Source organism: Narcine bancroftii, chromosome 5 (assembly GCF_036971445.1).
Source record: "Narcine bancroftii isolate sNarBan1 chromosome 5, sNarBan1.hap1, whole genome shotgun sequence".
NCBI classification, from domain to species: Eukaryota; Metazoa; Chordata; class Chondrichthyes; order Torpediniformes; family Narcinidae; genus Narcine; species Narcine bancroftii.
The window spans coordinates 229,544,601-229,565,224 of NC_091473.1; the positions used below are offsets into that span (position 1 = coordinate 229,544,601).

Consider the following 20,624-nt stretch of genomic DNA (forward strand, 5'->3'; position numbering starts at 1 on the left):
TTCATTTAAGTTTCATATGTGCATGGCGACCAGCAGCTTGCCAGTCACTGAAATAACACTTGCTTGTAAGAACAGCATTAACAACACTGGACAACATTTTTTTTAATAGAAGGTTTGCTCCCTGGGGATTATGATAGACAACTTCAAGCTGAACACAAAGATAATTTCAGATTTGCTGTATCACATAGGAAGTTGGAGAAACATTAAATTTATTGAATTTAGAATGTTCAAGCGCATAATGATACTGACATATTGCATTTGTTTAAGTGACCACCGCCAGTGGGCTGATATCGCCTCAAACCGTACATCTTGGCACCTCACAGTTCGGCGGGCAGCAACCTCCTTTGAAGAAGACCGCAGAGCCCACCTCACTGACAAAAGACAAAGGAGGAAAAATCCAACACCCAACCCCAACCCACCAATTTTCCCCTGCAACCACTGCAACCGTGTCTGCCTGTCCCACATCGGACTTGTCAGCCACAAACGAGCCTGCAGCTGACGTGGACATTACCCCTCCATAAATCTTCGTCCGCGAAGCCAAGCCAAAGAAGTGACCTAAATAGCAGCTGATTTTCATTTGTACTCAGCGTCTGATGCCTCGTGTCAATAGGGTTGGGGGGAGTAGGCCAATCTGAGGGCTGAAATACAACCTCTTCCTTCTAACATTATTTCTTTGCCAATTTAATTGCTGAAGTGAAAAGAGTTTTCTTTTTCCAAATAAGAATTTTTTTTTCCTTGACAAAAGATGGAAAGCAATATTGGCCAGGAGTGACCACAAGCGTATATGGATAGTCTGTGGGTTCAAATGAGTGTAATCGTAGGAGAATCAATGTGCTTGATTGACAGTGATAAAAATGGACAGATGCTCGAAAACTTCGACTGACATTCACAGCAGGGGGTGAATGGTTGGTAGGTTTGACTGATAATGATAACAACAGAATGGTTGAAAGGTCTATTGGGTGATGCTTAATGAATGTGGATAGTGGAGCAGATTTAATTATAGAAGAGATGGAGAATGATTTTAATTGATAACATTTCTCATTTTATAATTGATTTCATTTTTTCTTCCTTTTATATTAATTATCATATTTTTCCCTTCATGGTCTTAATTAAACTTAAATTGTTCTTGTATTTAAGCAACTGGCAAACTTCAGTAAGTAAGACATATGACACGAAATGTTCATGTATTCATGCACGAATGTTTAATTCATTCACTGCATGATGCATTCATGCGTTCATTGATAACATGGGAAGGGACGCTCAAAGATTTTGTCCGATAATGGTAACGGAGAAGGAATAAATGATGGGTTCGACTGATGGCAATAATTGGGGAGGGATGATATGGTTGACTAACTTTCCTCTCTGTGCTGTTTTGCACAAAGGCATTAAACTCTTTGCTCATTTGAATGTCACACAGGAGTGTTCCACTGTGTTCCCCCATTGTCACCAACCAATTTTGACCTCATTTATTATAAAAAGAACTGAAATGAACCGCAGGTTAAAATAACCGGCACGATTAACCCAACCTTATTACATTGCCAGCAATCCTGGTTTGAATCCAGAATTAAGGAATTTTTGTATGTTCTTCCTGTGACCTGCTTGGGTTTTTTACGGGTGCTCTGGTATCTTCCTACCCTCCAAAATGTATGGGGATGGTAGGTTAATTGGGTGGAGTTGGGACAGCATGGGTTGGAAGGACCTTCCACTGCATTGTATAGTTAAAATTCAAAATAAAAAAAAGTATTTGGTACTCGGAATATCAGATCTTCATTTTACCTTCTTTTTCTCCTTTTTCCTTAGGGAGTCATTTGGGATTGAGAATGACTTGTTTCCACTCTGCTTTTGTTCCGAGTTAACTAATGAGACTGATATGGGAAATACAGAATGGGGCTGATGGAATGGGTGGTATGCACCTTCTCTCATTAACTGAGGGCCTTTATGGGCTCCTGATTAATAGCCTTGAGTTCCTCAATAACATCTTGAATATTCCTTCTCCACTCTGAGAGTCAAGGACAAGAGGTTTCCAAGGGTGTTGCACTCCTTCAAGCAAATACTGGTTCAGCATGTGACTATTGTGGCTTGTCCAACATAGCTGATTAAGAGTAAGTAAGTCCTCAATGGTGGGGTTATTGGCCCGAGAGTTATGTTGCCTTTAATTGATTAATTGTTCCAATCAATTTACAGGATTGTGTGGACACAACATTATTGGTAGTTTTCCATTGCCTCAGTAGGTAGTCCCAGTCTCAGAAGCTCATAGGAGGGCAGGGATCCCTTTTGCTGCTAGACCATGTTTTAGACAATAGATAATAGACAAGGTCAGAGGTCTTTCAAACGTATTTTATCCCTATCAACTAAAGATTGTCCTCACTGCGAAGTACAGCATCAATGCCTGCCTTTACTGAAGTAATTCCTGAGATATGCACAGTGGTGTCATTTTCAGGGTCTCACCGTGAAAGATTATTGTTGGAGGGCAGGGCAGTGGAGCACAAATGGATTGTTAGAGATGGTCTTGCAGGTGTTAAGAGTAAGGGCTCATCCTGTTATTTGGTGAACAGGTTGGTGATAGCTCAGAGCCCAGACTCTGAACGTGTGCACACACAAGCCTCGTCAGCTCAACTCTTACGGTTTGGAGTGTAGTGATTATTGGTTGACCATTAGGTCGGAAGATGAGCTCTTCTGTGGGAATTTTGCTGGTGGTAGGACACACTATTATGGTGAGAGAGATTGAGATAAGTGTTGGGGAAATGACACAGCCTTGTTTGTCATCGGCCTTTGCTGACAATGGTCCTGTTGCAGACATGTTGGTTAGGATCATTGCTTGCATCCCATTATTTGGAGTACTGCATGCAGTTCCGAGGAAAGATATACTGGCTTTGGAGGTAGTCCAGAGGAGGTTCAGTAGATTGATCCCAGAGATGAAGGATTAGCCTATGAGGAGAGATTGAATTGCCTGGGACTGGACTCGCATTAGTTCAGAAGAATGAGAGGGGATCTTGTAGAAGTGTATAAAATCATAAAAGTTATAGATAAGATAGAGATAGGTTTTTCCACTGGTAGGTAAAATAGAAACTAAAGGGAATATCCTCAAGATTCAGGGAGGTAGATTTAGGATGGAGATGAGGAGGAACTGCTTTTTCTCAGAGAACCTATGTCTTTCTCTGTGCACAGAAGTAGTGGAGGGTACCTCAGTAAATAAATTTAGATAAAATTGGATAGATTAAGAAATATGGGGAAAAGGCAGGAAGCTAGAGATGAGCCTATCATCAGATTGGCCATGATGTTATTGAATGGCCGAGCAGGCTTGACGGGTCAGATGGCCTACCCCTGCTCCTATTTCATGTGTTCTTGTGCTCTTATTATGAGGCAAATGTAACATGGAGTAGAATTTCTGTGGGCAGCCAAATTTGAGGAGCATACTCTCTACTGATTGACGCAGACAGAAGTTTTGGTGAAGTAAAAGAAGGTTATATATAGTGGGTGGTGTTGCTTCTTGCATTTTCCTTGGTGTTGTCACGTGGTGAAAATTGTGTTCAGTCTGTCTTTGGGTGGTTGAAATCCACACTGATACAGCGAGCACTCTGCGACCAATAAGAGGAGGAAATTAAGGAGGTCCATGGTGGGGATAGCTGGGAGACCTCTTCGTAGTTACGGCAGTTAGACATCTTGTAACTTAAGATGGTAATGCTTATGACAACTCTGAGGTGAAGTATTCTCCTCATTTCTTTTAAGAGGTTGCAGAGCAGCTGGCACATCAGATTCACAGAGGACGGTCTTGATCCCATGTAAAGGGGGAACCGAGAAGACGGCAGAGCAGGCTGTACTGATTCGATGTAAATGCTCATCCATAAAAGTGACATTGCCACTTGGCAGTGTGCACTCTGTAATGGTAGGGATTGTATGTATTTATTGGCCGATAAAGGCACGGGCTGGCCCGCCCCCTGATGACGCTCTCCCCTGGACTCCTCCCCTGTGGTTCAGGCCATAAAGGTCAAGCCACCTCTTCCCTTCCCTACACTTCCCTAGCTTGGATCCGGGCCAGCTCAAGTCTTATGTACAATAAAGCCTGTCATTCCCCTCAGTCTTTGTCTTTGTAATTATTGGGGCAACTGGTAGTTCCCAAGACACTCAGAGGCTGGCATGCGTGTACACACAGATTTACGCACACAGACGCAGCAGTTATAGACATAAACAAGCGTGCACACACGCGTTAAATAGGAATGTTGGTGGACACTGCGATTGTGGTGCAATATACAAAAATGCTGGAGAACCTCACCAGGTCATACAGAGTCTATAAGAAGCAAAGGGCCTGAGCAGAATGGGCAGAAAGTGTCAGGCATCTGAATAAAAAGATCTAGGGAGGTGCATAGGGCAAGAGGTCATAGGTGGATACTGTATGGGTGGGAAGACAGAAAGAAAGGAGCTGAGCAGTGATAGGATGAGGAATAGCACCTCTCGGAAAGGGGTGGGAAGCTGGAGGAAAGGAGACAGAGAGGTAGGGAGTTGGTGAAGTTGATGTTAATGCCATCTGGTGGGAGCGTGCCCAGACTCAATGTCAGGTTTTTTTCCTCCAATTTGCGGTTTAGTAGTGCTTGAGGACATGGACAGTCATCTTGGTGTGCGAATGGGGAGTGGTATAAAATGGTTTGGCCACTGGGAGATCCCTGTTATTATAGTGGACAGAGTGAAAGTATTCAACAAAACAATCTCCTTATCTGTGATCAGTCCGTCCAATGTAGTGAAGGACATAATGGGAGCACCAGATGCAGTAGATGATCCTTGCAGCTTCACCTGAAAGGACTGAAATCCAGAGGTGTTCGATCCATTGACCATTGGGAAATCAGAGGTGGAGAGGATGAGCAAATTGAAATTCTTGGGAGTCACTATCTCGGAGGATCTTTCCTGGACTCATCTTACCAATGCAAATGTGAAGGTTCGGTATGTCAATAGAAACCTTGGAAAACTTCTACAAATATGTAGTGGAAAGTGTACTGACCGGCTGTATGGTATGGAGGCACCAACATCTCTGAGTGGAAAGGTAGAGGACACAAGTCCAGTACATCACAGGCAAAACTCTCCCCACCATCAAGAAAATCTACATGGAACGCTGCTGTTGGAGAGCAGCAGCAATCAGCTAGGATTCACATCACCCAGCACACTCGCTGTTGATATCAAGAAAGAGATATAGGTGCCATAGAACTTGTACCATCAGGTTCAGGAACAGCTGCTACCCCTCATCCATCAGTCCTCAATGGCAAACTTAATCAGAGACTCAATTAAGGGTTCTTACTTTGCACAATATTTTTTGCTGAATATTTTTTCTATATTTGCTCAGTCAGTTTGTTTACATCTCTTTCTTTATTTACATTTCTCTCTTTTGTATATATACCTTTCTTCTTGAATGCTGTCAACAGTTATTGATCAGTAGAAATTCTGCCTGTCCACAGGGAAAAGAATCTCAGGGTTGTATGTGATGTCATATATGTACTTTAACAATAAATTTAAACATTGTTTGGAGGCCCTAATGGTAGTGAGGGAGGAAGATCGGATGCAAATGTAACATTTCCTGCAGTCACAGGGATAGGTATCAAGGGGCAAATTAGTTGGAAGGGATGAGTGGGTGAGGGAATCATGGAGGGAGTGATCCCTGCAGAAAGCAGAGAGGGAAGGAAAGGCATCTGGTGGTGCGATCATGTTGTATGTGGCGTGACTTGCGATGATAATATGTTGGATGCAGAGGTTTGTGGGTGGCAGGTGAGAAAAAGGGGAATCCTATCCCTGTTGCATCTCAGGGCAAAGGGGGTCTGGGCAAATATACGGGGCTGAGTTGATGGCAGTAGAGGGGAATCAATGGCAGAGTGTGAAGAGGTGTAGTTGAGTTAACTATGTAAGAGGTAGGATGGTAGATGATCTCTGTAAAGAGTTCATCTCCTGAGAAGGAGACTGAATTATTGAGAAAGGGTAGAGATGGACCAAATGAATGTAAGGTCAGGGTGAAAGTGAATAAAGTTGATGCATGAAGCATGGGTGCATGAAGCAGAACCAATGTAGATGTTAATGTAGAATATGAAAAAATGTGTAAGCTTGTCCCATAGATTACTCCACATAGTCATCAAAAGGCAGGCAAAGGTGGGACCCATGCTGGTACAACTTGGAGTAAGTGGGATCAGTTAAAGGAGAAATTATTGAGAGCAAGGACAAGTTCTGCCAGGCAGAAGAAGTTGGTGAAGAGGGCGACTGGTTGAGTCTGTTGCTGATAAAGAAACAAAGGGCTTTGAGCCTTCACTATGTTAGATGGAGATGTATAGAGATTGGATGTCCATAGTGAAAATGAAGCAGTTGAGTTCAGTTAATTGGAAGTTGTTGAAGTGATGGAGGGCTTATGAGGTATTGCGGATGTAGATAGGGAGGGACTGGACCGATGGGGAAAAAATGGAGTTGAGGTAAGATGATATCTGTTTGGTGCGTCAAGAACATGTGGAAACAAAGGGTCTACTGGGAAAATTGAGTTTGTGACTCTTGGGTAGGAGATAGAACCAGGCAATGGGGGGCTTGAGAAACAATGAGGTTGGAGGCGGTGGGAAGAAGATGACTGGAAGGGATGAGGTCAGAGATGGTGAGTGAGGTGAAGGCTTCCTCACTTCCCTGTCACTTCTCAGCTTTTTTCTCCCGCCCTCCCACCCTTATCCATCTATGACCTCTTGCCTGTTGCTCTGTGCTCCTCTCCCTGCCTCTTTTTCTTTCCACACCTCCTTCCCACACCTTTTTATGCAGCTGTTGCCTGCTTTCTGCTCATACCTTGATGAAAGGATCAGGCCCAAAACATTAGCTTCCTGTTGATGCTGCGTGTCCTGCTGAGGTTCTCCAATACTTCGGTGGACAGGCACAGGACTCCTTGCCCAAGTCTTCACTCCTTACTTCAAAAAGGGTCACTAGAAGGTGAGTTCACAGGCCTGACTGCAACCTTACCCATGTTCCTGAACTCCTGTTTTGACCCAACATGTGTCCCATGTTGTCAATCCCTGGCTCTGGCTACAAGCTTGGCTCATGTACTTGACCCTGACATCAACTACATACACTGGGGCCATGAATCAAACCCTGGCACATTGGCCCCTTTGCCATGAAAGACAGCTAGATTCTTAAATATTATTGCTGCCTGTAACATGATGGAAATTTTAAATTACCGCAATAATTAATACAAATTAATACTCTACATCAGAGAGACTGGACATAGACTGGGAGATCACTTCGCTGAGCACCTTTGCTCTGACTGTATCAATAGCAGGGTTACCCCAGTAGCCAACCATTTTGATTCTGTGCCCCATTCCCTCACTGACATGTCGGTCAATGGCCTCATGTCCATTGTCACAATTGCTCCACAGCAGATGCAATATCACTGACTCTCCACTCAGCTCTGGATCACCTCGAAAACAGCAATTCATACATATGGCTGCTCTTCATAGATTACAGCTCATCCTTCAATACCATTATTCCCTCAATGCTGGTCAAGAAGCTACAAACTCTTGGCCTCTGTAGCCCACTCTGCAACTGGATCTTTGACTTTCTTATTGGAAGACCACAGTCAGGAAGAATTGGAAACAATGTCTCCTCCTCACTGATCATCAACACAGGTACACGCCAAGAATGCGTGCTTTGCCCACTGCTCTACTTGTTATACACCCACAACCGTGTGGCCAGGCACATTTCCAATGCTATCTACAAGTTTGCCGATGACACCACAGTTGTTGGCAGAATCACAAACGGCAATGAGGAAGCATACAGGATGGCGATAGATAGGCTTGTTGAATGGTGTAATGACAACAACCTTCCGCTCAACACCAGCAAAACCAAGGAGATGATTATGGACATCCAGAGGAAGTCAGAGGAACATGACCCAGTCTTTATCAAGGGTTCAGTAGTGGAGAGGGTCAAGAACAACAAATTCCTGGGTGTCAACATCTCCGAGGATCTGTCTCGGAGCTTCCATGTTGATGCAATCACAAAGAAGGCTCATCAGTGGCTAGTCTTTGTGAGGAGAAACCTGAGAAGATTTGGTATGTCACCAAAGACTCATGTAAACTTCTACAGGTGAAACGTGGAGAGCATACTGGCTGGTGGGTTCACTGTCTGGTATGGAGGTGTCATATCTCAGGACAAGAGGGTAACAAATTCCAGAGGGTTGTTAACTCGGTCTGCAACATCACAGGCACCAGACTTCACTCCATCGAGGACATCTACATGAGGCGCTTCACTCCATTGAGGACATTTACATGAGGTGGTGTCTCAAAAAAGCAGCCTCTATCCTTAAAGACCCCCAGCACCCAGGCCATGCCCTCTTCACTCTGCTACCATCGGGGAAAAGGAGCCTAAAGGCAAGTATTCAGTGGCACAAGGACAGCTTTTTCCCTGCTGCCATCAGATTTCTGAATGATCAATGAACCAAAGACATTTTTTGTTCACCATTATTTTTTTACAATAATATCATAAGATGGTTATATATATATATGTTTGCACAATGAGGCTGCCACAAAACACCAAATTTCATGACTTGTTCATGTCAATAAATCCTGATTCTGATTCTGTACTGCCACACCAAGACCACCTGAAAATTGGAGGAGCAACACTTTATTTTCTATCTGGGCATTTTCCATCCGGATGGCATTAACATTGACTTCGCTGGTTTTCTCTTTCCCATCCCTCTGTCTTCTTTTCTCCAGCTCTCCACCCACTTTCCTCTCCATTCACAGAGCCAGTATCCCTCAACCCATCTTATCCACCTATTATCTCCTGCCTGTGGGACTGTACTCCTCCCCCACCCCCTCCCCCCCCACACTATTTTGTTTGGGTGACTGCCTACATTTTGTTCATACCTTGATGAAGGGCTTAAGCCCAAAATGTTGGTAATGTATCTTTACCGATGCTTCATAAATACATTCTTTGACCTGTCAAGTTTCCAGCACTGTGTTTTTACTTCAATCACGGTGTTTTCAGGCTTTGGTATTTTACTCCTGAATTACCCAGGTTCTGAGTGCATGTAAGTGATCTGTAAGCTTCATGGAGAAGTGGAAGTATGAGAACAGATTTTGTCAAGTGTGAAGTTTGATTATTTTCCAAACAATATTGCTTTATTTAGACAAGTAATTTAATGTAATGCTTTTTTCTGATTTGACATTAATCTATATTTTTTGCATTCTTGTTGAATTTCTGGAAGCTTTCAGGGAGGTTTGTTGCCAGCGTTGCAGCTGTGCAAAAAAGAGGCACTGGAAAGGGGGCAACTAACCAGACTTTGTTGGAAACAGTACTGTATAGAAGACCATGAAGTATAAATATTGAGAAGATTAGTCAGGCAGTTCTCCCAGTCTCTTGCCTTATAAGGATCTGCACATTAAACAGGCTTCAGATTTAATTTCCAAAATGTATTGCATTGGTTCAATCCATCTAAGTCAGTGGCAAAGAAACTGCAATAATCCTCCAGATCCTATTTTTCACTCACCCGGCCTGTCCATCACCAAGCCAAGTTGGGGAGTGGTGCAAGTTGAAATGAGAGCAGTCCTTTATCTCTCTTTTCCTGCTGCAGTGTCATTGCATCCTGATGTCAATGTATCAATGTGAGTTTATTCCAATTCAAGTTTATTATCATCTGATTGCAGTGCAAAATGTGCAGACACGCAACCAGACATAACTCACATACAAACAAGTAGTACCGATACAGGACAAATAAAAATAAATAAGTTTATAGATAGTAGCGTCTCTGATGCTTACTGTGAGCAGTTCATTTAGCTCTTCAGCATTCTCGTTGCCCGTGGGAAGAAGCTGTTCCTCAGGCTGGTGGTGTTGGCTCTTCCCCGATGGGAGAAGTTGAAGGATGCTGCATGCGGTGTGGTAGGGGTCCTCAACGATTTTGTGTGCCTCCTTCAGAAAATGATCCCGGTAGATCAGTGGGGGGAGGGGGTGGCAGGAAGGGATATCCCAGTGATCCTTTCTGCTGCACTGATGGTCCTCTGGATTGACTTCTGATCCAATGCTCTACAACAACCGTACCAAACTGTGATGCAGCCCACCCACGACACTCTCGATAGAGCTCCTGGAGAAAATTGACATGACGGAGGCTGGCAGCCTTGCCCATTTCAGTCTTCTCAGGGTAGTCGGTGTTACGCCTTCCTGACAAGTGAGGAAATGTTGAGTGTCCAGGATAGATAATTTGTTAAGAGGACTCCGAGGAACTTGGTGCTCTCCACTACCTAGCTATTAATGTGTAGTGGAGGGTGGTCATTCCAGATACTCCTTAAGTCCATGATCATCTCTTTCATCTTATCCTCATTAAGACTCAGGCTGTCATTCTCACACCGTACCACGAGATTGTCATATACATAGGTACAATGTACAGATGCGTCAAAAATTATTACTTGCTGCAATCAAGCAGGTACATAAGATACACCAAATGCCAAAACAGAAAAACAGGTCATAAATATCAAAGATTAATTAAATAAATATTCACAATTGCAGTTAGCGGAAGAATAAAATGATACAAATCTTTTACTGGCCGCAAAGTAGGATGAGGGTAGGGTGGGGGACATACAGGAACCTGATAGCTGCTGAATAAAAACTGTTCTTAAACCTGGAGGTGGTGGGCTTCAAGCTTCTGCTTGAAGGGAGAAGCAAGAAGAGATTGTGACCAGGGTGATGGTGGGGGTATTGGCTGCCTTCTTAAGGTAGTGCCTTTCATAGATGCCTTCAATGGTTGGAATCTGGGGCACTTGAGATTCCAAACCAGGCTGTGATACAACCAGACAATAAATCTTTCACTGTACAGCCTCACAATCAATCTTTTATCTCTTGGTAGCCATTTTTATAAGTAAAAATAAGAGCTGCAGTAAATATGTTCATCCTCTTACTATTTTCCGCTTAGTATTTTTGCCAGCAAAATGTCCCACTTCCAGATTGGACATGGGGAAGGCATATTTGTCAATCATAACCAAAGGTCATCTGAACATCACGTGAACTGGAAGTTTCAATGTGTTCCATCTACAAGAGGGCAATGCAACAAGTTGCAAAGGGATTCTTCAATGTACCTCCTAAGCCCATATCACAGAGGAGGCTGGGTACATGGGAATTGCATGCTACCTGCCTGTATTGTACAAGTCATCTACATCTCTAGCTTGGAAATAGAATGCTGCCACTTTCTTTATTGCTAAATTAAGATCATGACCGTTCGCTTTTAACAGCACACAGTGAGCACTGCCTGCAGTGGCTTATGAAGGCGGTTCAACCCCAATTCAGGTGTTGGCAATTTGTTACTGATTATCACATCTTGTGAATGAATACAGAGAACAAAACAGCTTTAAGTGTGTACAAATCCAAGATTGACTCCAGTTTTCCATCTCTTTCAAATGGAGATGGTCTTTGTTCATTGATTTCCTTCAACAATGAAGGTGTGTCTTACTGCTATGTAGTGTTCTGCAATAAGCCACCAGTACACCAAAGCATGAGATATGGTTTGGCTTTAGCATTATTCGAATAATTCCAGTCTAAAGTTCGGCAGCTGGTGGACTCTAGCAAATATTATGATGAAAGGAGACATGGTAAATTAAACCATTCCTTGATGGAAGTCCTGTGATCTTACCAGCTGCTGAAGTTTAGACTGTAATTATTGTAATAAAACATAAATTTGCATAGATCAGGCATAAGGTGTGCTTTGAGGAGGGTCCAGTTGTCCATCTGCAACACAGACAAGGACTATAGTTGGGAATTATCGGTTGAATCCTCTCTGGTTTGTTTTGAGCGTGAATTAACAGTAATAATTGAATTTGATATTGAATTAACAGTTGTACAAGTATTTCAAATGAGACAGGGATACAGTAAAAGCCCTAATATCCAGACTGCTTGAGGATTGGGTCAGGCTGGATTTTCAGATTTTCCGTATTCTTGGTTAGTACCTTTAAAAACCAATTTTAGGGAGAATAAATGGGTAAATGTTGATAGTTTATTATTGAAACACTTTTTTCATATAAAATACAAAGTAGAAATAATAATTTTCGGTGACTTCCATATGGTCACTTGTTGCGGCCGTGCATCTGTGGTGGATGGACGCGCGCGCGCGCACACACACACACACACACACACACACACACACACACACACACACACACACACACACACACACACACACACACACACACACACACACACACACACACACACACACACACACACACACACACACACACACACACACACACACACACAAAATGAGAGTTTTCAAGAAGTCCAGATTCTTGGGTGGTCAAGGTTTGAGTCGAGAGTTTTTGAGAAGTCCGGATTCTCGGTCGGAGGGGGTGGGGGGGGTGGTCTAGATTTCTGGCATCTGGCTTTTTGGACTAAACTGACCTGATTTCTGAAGCTGTAAATGGTTTTGCTCATGTACATCTTAAGGGAGAGAGCCAGTAGAAAGCAGAATCATTTTTATGATTGGGTATCATTGGTCTCCATTGTCATGTTGTTCTTGTTTATTTGAGAACAGGAAATTGGGCAACACTTCTATAAAACTACTCTGTCCAGATGAATTAGAGAGAAGGGCAAGGAGCAATCCTGGGCGATAGTTAAGGTTTGATTATTGAGGGTCCAAGCAAATGCCTACAGTTCCTTTAACTTAATACCTTTGCACATATTCTGGCTGAGATAAGGAACTCACGCATAGTGATTTACAGGCGAAAGTCAATTGGTGATCCTAAATCTTACTCCAATAACATTATGAAGGATACTGACTATTATTCAATCTCTGCCAATCAGTTTATATTTTAAAGTATTCTCCATATCTCGGAATTTCAAATAAATCACCTGCAAATCTGGGATTAAAGGAAGATGACAATGGAAAGCTTATGTGGTTTGTTCAACTGGCAGTCAACATGTGGAATCCCCTTCTTCAATGATAGCAATCTTATCAAGTCCTAGTCCCAGCCACATTGTCAATTCAAAGCCCTAGAAATACATACTACAACATTCATCTATTATATCTCAGGACTGAAAAGTCAAATCACATCTTCCAGTTTTCAGGTTGTTTTAGGAAATACTTCAGAATTGAAGGAAGTTGAAGGATAAAAAGCTTTAAAACAGGTGTTAAGTCATTTTACCATTCCTTTGGGATGTTTTCTGTGGAACTGTGCCACCAGATAGAACAGCAGCAATATTTCTCAGCTCTATTTCACATTGTGTTCCTGACTGCTTTGACTGCTATGGATTGTAGGCACCCACTTTGATTGAATTATTAGGAAGATCTTAGCTTTGTTTTACTGCTCTAGTAATCATCCCACTATGGGGCACTGGTAAAGGTGTTAACCAAAAAACAAAATTGCAAACTGTAAACTGTGGTGTTCTTTTGCTTGCCTTTGCAGACAAAACACCGTTTAAAACGAACAAAAATATTGGAGTCCAAATGGAAAAACCTCGAGCCTGTCTCAAGTACCTCATGTTTCTGTCCAATAGTTTAATTTTTGTAAGTAACTAACTGGTGAAATTTAAGAGCAGCTGAGAATGACCATTTGATCAGAGAATTCCCAGAATATTCCCAGAATATTCATGAGATTAATAATCATGAGAAATCATGTTAAAACATTGTTTCCATGGTAACGGCTATAGTTATTCAATAACTTTAATCAAATATACACCGTGTAATTTTATTGAAAGATAGATTGCAGTTTAATTGTATTGTGAGACAAAGGATGCTTTATCTTAGAAACATTTATGAAATTATATCCTGGGGTGATGTGAGATTACTGTAGGATTCTCAGTGAATTTTAATGCAGGAGTTAGGAACTCACAGTAATAACGTTGCTCTGATCTGTTACAGGCAGGAGGTATTTGTCTACTGGGTGTTGGCATCTGGGTCACAACCAACCCCAATGGCTTCAAGAATATTGTAGCTGCCAACCCATTAATATATACTGGAGCTTACATCATCCTGTCCATCGGGATAATTCTCTTCTTCCTAGGTTTCTTAGGTTGCTGGGGAGCCATCCAAGAGAGCAAGAAACTTCTCATGACCGTATGTATAGCAACTTGAAATTCTTTACATTATTCTTGGCTCCTCTGAGCTATATAATTTGCATTTCACCTGAGTAACATTCCAATGTCTAATTTGTAACCAGGGAGGCAAGTGTACAAATGCAAAGACAGATGCACCTCCTGAATTTACTCTATTTCTTTTTTAAAAATTCATGTGGAATGCATCTAGCGAGGTCAGAACGTTTTGTCCTTTATTTCACTGAGACTTGTTTTGCTATTTCAGAGGGTATGTAAAAATCAACCACTCTGCTATTGTCCTGCAGGCACATTAAACCACGTCAATTAATCTTTCCCAGACAGAATTAACAATCACCATGTTCCTTTATGATACACTGAAGATCATCATTACTAATGGTGTCTTTCTTTGGGAGCTCAGTGATGTAGATGGTCAATCTCACAGTGCCAGAGGCCCAGTTCAATCCTGGCCCTGGGTACCGTCCATGTGAGTGCATGGATTTTAAGGTTCAAATCCTGAAGATGTGCAGGTTGCCCACTGTAAATTGGCCCTAATACGCAGATGAATGGTAGGATGTCAGAGTTTATTGATCGGAATGTTGGAAGAAGAACGTAGTTTGGGTGGGATTAGTTTTAAAATGGGTGGTTGATGGTCAACACAGACTTAGTGAACTTAAGGGCCTGTTTCTATGCTGTATGTTTCTGTGACACAAATTTTAGCTTATTCCATTAATTAAATTTTAACTTCTTAGCCCTTCAGATAGGACTTGGAATGTCTTTGGACCATTAATTCAGGACTCAGGATAATGGCACAGTTAGTGTAGTGGTTAGCACAATGCTGTTATGGTGACAGTGACTGGGGTTCGAATCTGGTGCTGTCTGTTAAGAATTTGCATGTTCTTCTCATGTCTACGTGGATTTCCTCCATGTGCTTCGGTTTCCTCCCTCCCTTCAAATTGTAAAGGTTTCATTTTTGTTACGTAATACTAGAATGTAACGTACATGAAATTCTTTAACTTTCTCTACTGTAAAGAAGGCAGAGTCGCTACTTAGTCCAGCGCCCCTCATAGAAATGAGGTCCCAGCGAACTCACGACCCCTGGTTTACAAGACCAGTGCTCTAACCACTTGAGCTATCAGAGCCTCTTATGGGGGTTGTAGGTCAGTTGAGTAAAATGGGGCAGCATGGGATCACTGGCCAGAAGGGACTTTTACCGTGCTGCATGTCTGAATTTAACTACATATTTATATAAGTATAGTGTCACCAGTACTAGTGTGACATCCTCAAAAGTGAAGAATGAGAAGCTGGAGGGTTCACAGCTCAGGTAGCATCAATGGAGAGAAATGGACAGCCAACATTTTAGATTGGACTCTGTAACAATACTAAGGTGGAAAAGAGAGATCGCTTGAATAAAAAAGAGGTGGGGGGGAGGGAGGGCTGGGGAGCAGTCAAGAGGTGATAGGAAACTGAATAGATTAAGGTGGGTGAAATGGGACAGGCAGGTGAAGTCACTACGGTGGATGCGGTGAGTGAAAAGCAAGAACATGTAAGCAGTGCCGGATTAAGGTATTGCAGGGCCTGTAGAATTTATTTTAAAGGGGCTCTAAATTGTGCTGGCTGGCACATGCACTGTGAAGTAAATGTGACATCAGCACATGAAATGCCGGCTGCCGTATGCACAATGAGGCGGAAATGTGACTGAGGCGCCCCTTTCCCTCCCCACCCACCTTGAGAGAGTTTCTGAAACTGACACTGCATGTCCATTTTGTAAGTTTGAAATAGTCTTTATTATTCTTAACAAAATTATGCTAGCTTTCCCAGATCAGTGGCATACCAAGTGAACATGGCAAGCACTGAAATTGCACCCCACCCCATTAAAACTTGCTTGCACATTTTGCATTTACACTGAAATGAACTTACACTGAAGTTGTGCCCCCCACCTGACCCCCTCCCCTCCCTTCCCCTATTAAAACTTACACATTTTGTAAAACAAAACTTACTTTCAGCGGCAGCTGGCACAATGCGGGATCAATGGTTGTCTTCGTTACCCACAATCCCCCACATGGCTGAAACTGCTCTGCGTTTCCCTGACACTGGCTGAGCGGTTCCAGCTTTTTGCAGAAACCACTCTCTCCATGTTTCTCTTGTTTGTTCATCCCTCTCTATCCATCTCACCTCCCCTAGACATTTCTCGCTGCAACAGTGTTTAAACAAATTTTGACTATACTATAACATACTCTTTTCTACATCATTATGCTTGGAATGAAACTCTGCTACAACTTTTCCTATTTTTAATTCAGTCCCACTACCTCAAAAACATGGAATTGCTCCCTTACCTGTTCCTTCCAGCTTCCCTTCCTTCAACAATCAAGAAGCTTTGGAATGAAGTTTCAGCATCCCTGATCACCATTTCCATCTCCCAAATCCTGTGACCTTGATTGAATGGGAAGATGAGAGTAGCAGGTACATGGCAACATCGCTGACAGCAACATGGCCACACAGTTAGCATGGCAGTTAGCACAACGTTATTAGAGTGCCAGCAATCCAGAGTCAAATCTGATGCTGTTTGTAAGGAGATTGTACATCCTCCCTGTGATCTGCGTGGGTTTTCTCTGAGTTTTCTGGAGTCCTCCCATGCTACAATATGTAAGGGGGTGGTAGGTTAATTGGGAGGAACGGGTTTCATGGATCAGAAGGACATTCTGCCATGTTGTATCGTTGCAATTAAACCATCTGCATGTTTTACTGAAAGTCATACCACTATCCTGATCCAGAAATATATTGGCATTCCTGTAAATTTGTTACCTCTAAAATTTGAAACTCCCTCTCAACACCACTGCAGGAGAATATTCAGCATTTAAATTGGAGTGATTCATGAAGATCGATGACCAATAATTGCTGACTTGCCTGTGATTCCCACATTCCATAAAATGAATATGAAAATAAACAGATAACTTCTTTGCCTTCCATTTCTTTTTGTCCTTCATACTGGCTCTCACCTATTCATCAAAGGTCATCAAATGAATGATGAAAGACCAAATCTGAATTCTTTGAAAATAAGGAGTTAATGGCCCAGAAACATGAAGTCTATTTTTGAGAATATATGCTTTAGGTTGTGAGCAGCCCCTACTGGCAATTTCCAGTTCCTATTCATTACATCTTGCACCTCTGATACATTATATAATGTTCCATGTGGACTTAACTTAAACGAGGATCTCTTAACTTTCCTTAACCAAAATCAAATCTTCATTTTTGAATTAAAAAAAATATCTTGTATGTTTCATTCGTAATGTTCATATTTATTGCAAACCTTTTCACGGTACCATAGAACATAACAGGCCCTTTCTTGTCTGTGCCGAACCATTTTTCTGCCAGGTCCAACTGATCTGCACCCTCCCCATAGTCCTCCATACCCCTCCTATCCATGAACTTGTCCAAATTCTTCTTAAATGAAAAAAAAAGACATTCACCACTTCAGCTGGCAGCTCGTTCCACACTCCCATCACTCTGCGTGTAAAGAGGTTCCTTTTGATGTGGGATGTTTCCTTTATGCATATATCTAGAAGATCAAAAAATAACCCTTAAACCATGATAGTTTCAACGACCCTTTTTTTGTCCCATGGTTTTCAATAGAATCTTTGTCTTTTTTCCTTGAAGATTAAGGTTAGTCATAAGCCCCACAATATAAAATGATGCAGTGCTACCTGGGTGAACAAATGCATGTGTACATACTATTGCATTCCCATTCATGGCCTTAACTTGTACAGGCACAATTGAGAGTTTGCAGTTATCTGCATTGGCCCGGGTAAGACCACTTGTCAATACTGAAGTTTCAGGATTGTTTTCATCTGCTTCTTTCATCAACATTTGTTTCTTTTCATCTTTTTTCCCTTAAAGATATGTAGTATCTTCAGATGCCTTTGATTACATATGTCACAGCTGAGTCGTTTTTTGCAGGTTTTGCTGATGCATCCTTTACACACTCAGCAAAAACATACTCCATTTTCCTTCAAAAAAAACATTTTTTTCATTATGTGTTTTATTTTCCATCTGAGCACACTTTTCCAAATCATGCTTATCATTACATAACAAACATTTCTTTTCAACAGACAAACTTTCCTTTTCCTTAAGTTCCTTATTTATCACTGTCAGAAATATACTTCTCTTCAATTTTCATTGAGAATACGATTTGGTCTTCTCACCTCCTTTACTCACTGTTTGAGTATTTTAAATTCCATACACTGGATCTGTGACAACATCCACTTGTCCTTCAATAAACTCCACCAAATCCTAAAAAGTAGCTGTCACATGGTATCTTCTTTGATATTCAACAACTTGTCTTCTCCATAATTCCCTCACCCAGTTGGGTAATTTTCCTACAATGTTTACCATATTCTGAGGTATGTCAAGCTCTTTAAGATAGCCAATCTCTGTCATGACGTTGCAACATCCTCTGAGAAAGAAATCATTTGTGTCCTCTGGTTTTATTAACGACCATAAAAGAGCCTTCTTTATATAAGCTCCAGAAATTTCACAAAAATGCTTCTCTATAGCTACTTAGCCTGTTTGAGTCCTTCATTCAGAGCCATATGCTTACAAGATCTTGTGGTCATCCACTTGTAAACTTCTGCAAGTAATATAAACAATCCTCTGAGCTTTGACACTTAATTTCAATACTGCATTCAAAGCTTTTCATAAACACTTGGAATTGAAGTGGGTCACCATCAAAAACTAGAATCTTTATCTTGGGCAGAGAAGAAGGAGCCTATAATTGAATTAACGATACAGCCAATTCATCTATGTGTAAGCGTACGTAACTTTTTTCACCTGGATTTCTAATACTTGCCAGGACCACCTGGCAAGAGTTGGCATTTGACTCCTATCTTTGTCCATTGCAGCCATCATTGGAGTTTGATGTCTGGCCCCTTGGATCACCTGCTTAATTTGGGGATCTTGCGCATTTTGCATCTGTGGCGCCAGCTTGCCCCCTCCTCTCCCTGGTTCAGGACCAAGTCCATAGGGTGGCTGTCTCACTGGCTGAGCACCAAGACTTAATCTGACGAAGCGCTTTGTTGTTCTTCTTGTTCTGTCACTGGCTCAGTCTAGTACATGGATTTGCATATTTCTGGTCCAGGCCCATGTTGTGGCTGGCTCAGCTTTGATATTTAACATTTTTGTTCTCTGAAGTCCTTTATCAAAACTTGATGCTTTTAATAATTTACTTTGAGCACTAAATACCACTGAGCCTTCTAGTGCCTGCGACCTGGCCTCATTAGGCAGCAATTTCCAACTTCTTTGCTTTTTTTTTAGCTCCATTTCCTCTATTCTTAGTTCCTCGTCCTGCACCTCTTGTAGCTCCTTTTCCACCCACAGCTGCTCCTCTTCTCTGCGTCATCGTAGCTCATGTACCCCCCTCTCCTTGTCATCACCACACCATCCACTCCTCTCTCTCTTCTAAGTTCAATTCTACTTTAAGAGCAGCTGCATCTGCTTGAATCTTTAAATGTCTAGATTCAGTACTTGAAACTCTGGAGCTCAACCTAATTGTCCTGCTGGAAGTATTTGACACATTATCACTAGGTCATATTAGGCCCGGTATGTCAGGTGATGCTTCAATCTCTGACCATGCCTCCATTTTTGACTGTTCATCCTCCATACCACCATCTTGTGGAATAGCTTCAGCCACATCCTCATGACTGATCTTAGCTTCTATCAATGTTTTTATTTGCAGTAATTCTGTGTGTATCCCCAGCAGCTATATTCTTTACCTTATCTATATCCTCCCTCAGTCTAGCTTGAAGAGTTGCTTTGTTTCCACTTGCATCTAATCACCACCTTTTCAATTCTTCTTTAAGTTCTTCTTTCTTCATCTTCTCCGCACATTGTTGCCTAGGTCTGGCAGCTGCCATCTTATCCGTTCGGCCAACCTTCGCACTCAGACATCAGCGTTCACAACCATAACTCCAAAACCAAAACACTCCTCATAGGACAAGTTGAATCCCATGCCCCAAACCGTGTTCTAATCTGTAATGAACACACAGAAGGCCTACCGTTTCTTCAGTGGTCTTGGTCATTGATGTTTGTGTCTCCTTATTGGTCTGCTCTAAACAGAGCTCAATTGATCCAGTCTTCTCTTCTAAATCCAATTTCCAACTTCTATTAACTAACAAGACAATAGTCCAGTTCATTTGACTAAATAGTTTTGCTTGAAGATCCATCTTCTATTGATTAATATATTCTTTGACTGTAATTAATCTATTTTATTGACTAATGAGTCAATAATCCAGTTTTCTTTGTCTAAAATATTGCAATTATTTCCATTTATAATTGAAGAAACTTGGACTATTGACTTGTTAGTCCCCCCCCTTATGTACCCCCAACCCATATCCTCTGGTTTGTATCTCACCTACCCTCAGTGGAAAAAGCCTACCTATATTTATCTCCTTCATAATTTTAAATACCTCTACCAAATCTCCCCTCATTCTTCTATGCACCAGGGAATAAAGCCTGAACCTGCTTTATCTTTCCCTGAACTCAGTTCCTGATGTCCGTGCAAAATTCTAGTAAATCTTCTCTGCACTCTTTCCAGCTTATTGATGTATTTCCTGCTA

At 41.9% G+C, this 20,624-nt stretch overlaps 1 protein-coding gene across 5 annotated transcripts in view; it reads left to right on the plus strand.

The window, feature by feature from the left end:
* LOC138762939 (tetraspanin-18B-like) overlaps window positions 1–20,624 on the plus strand; it is a 117,191-nt gene that overhangs the window by 79,142 nt on the left and 17,425 nt on the right. For all 5 annotated transcript variants that reach the window (XM_069936445.1, XM_069936442.1, XM_069936443.1 and 2 more), the window contains exons 2-3: window positions 13,389–13,489; window positions 13,844–14,038. In XM_069936445.1, the coding sequence (XP_069792546.1) occupies window positions 13,430–13,489; window positions 13,844–14,038 (255 nt within the window). In that variant the 5' untranslated portion in view covers window positions 13,389–13,429. The remainder of the gene's footprint in view (window positions 1–13,388; window positions 13,490–13,843; window positions 14,039–20,624) is intronic.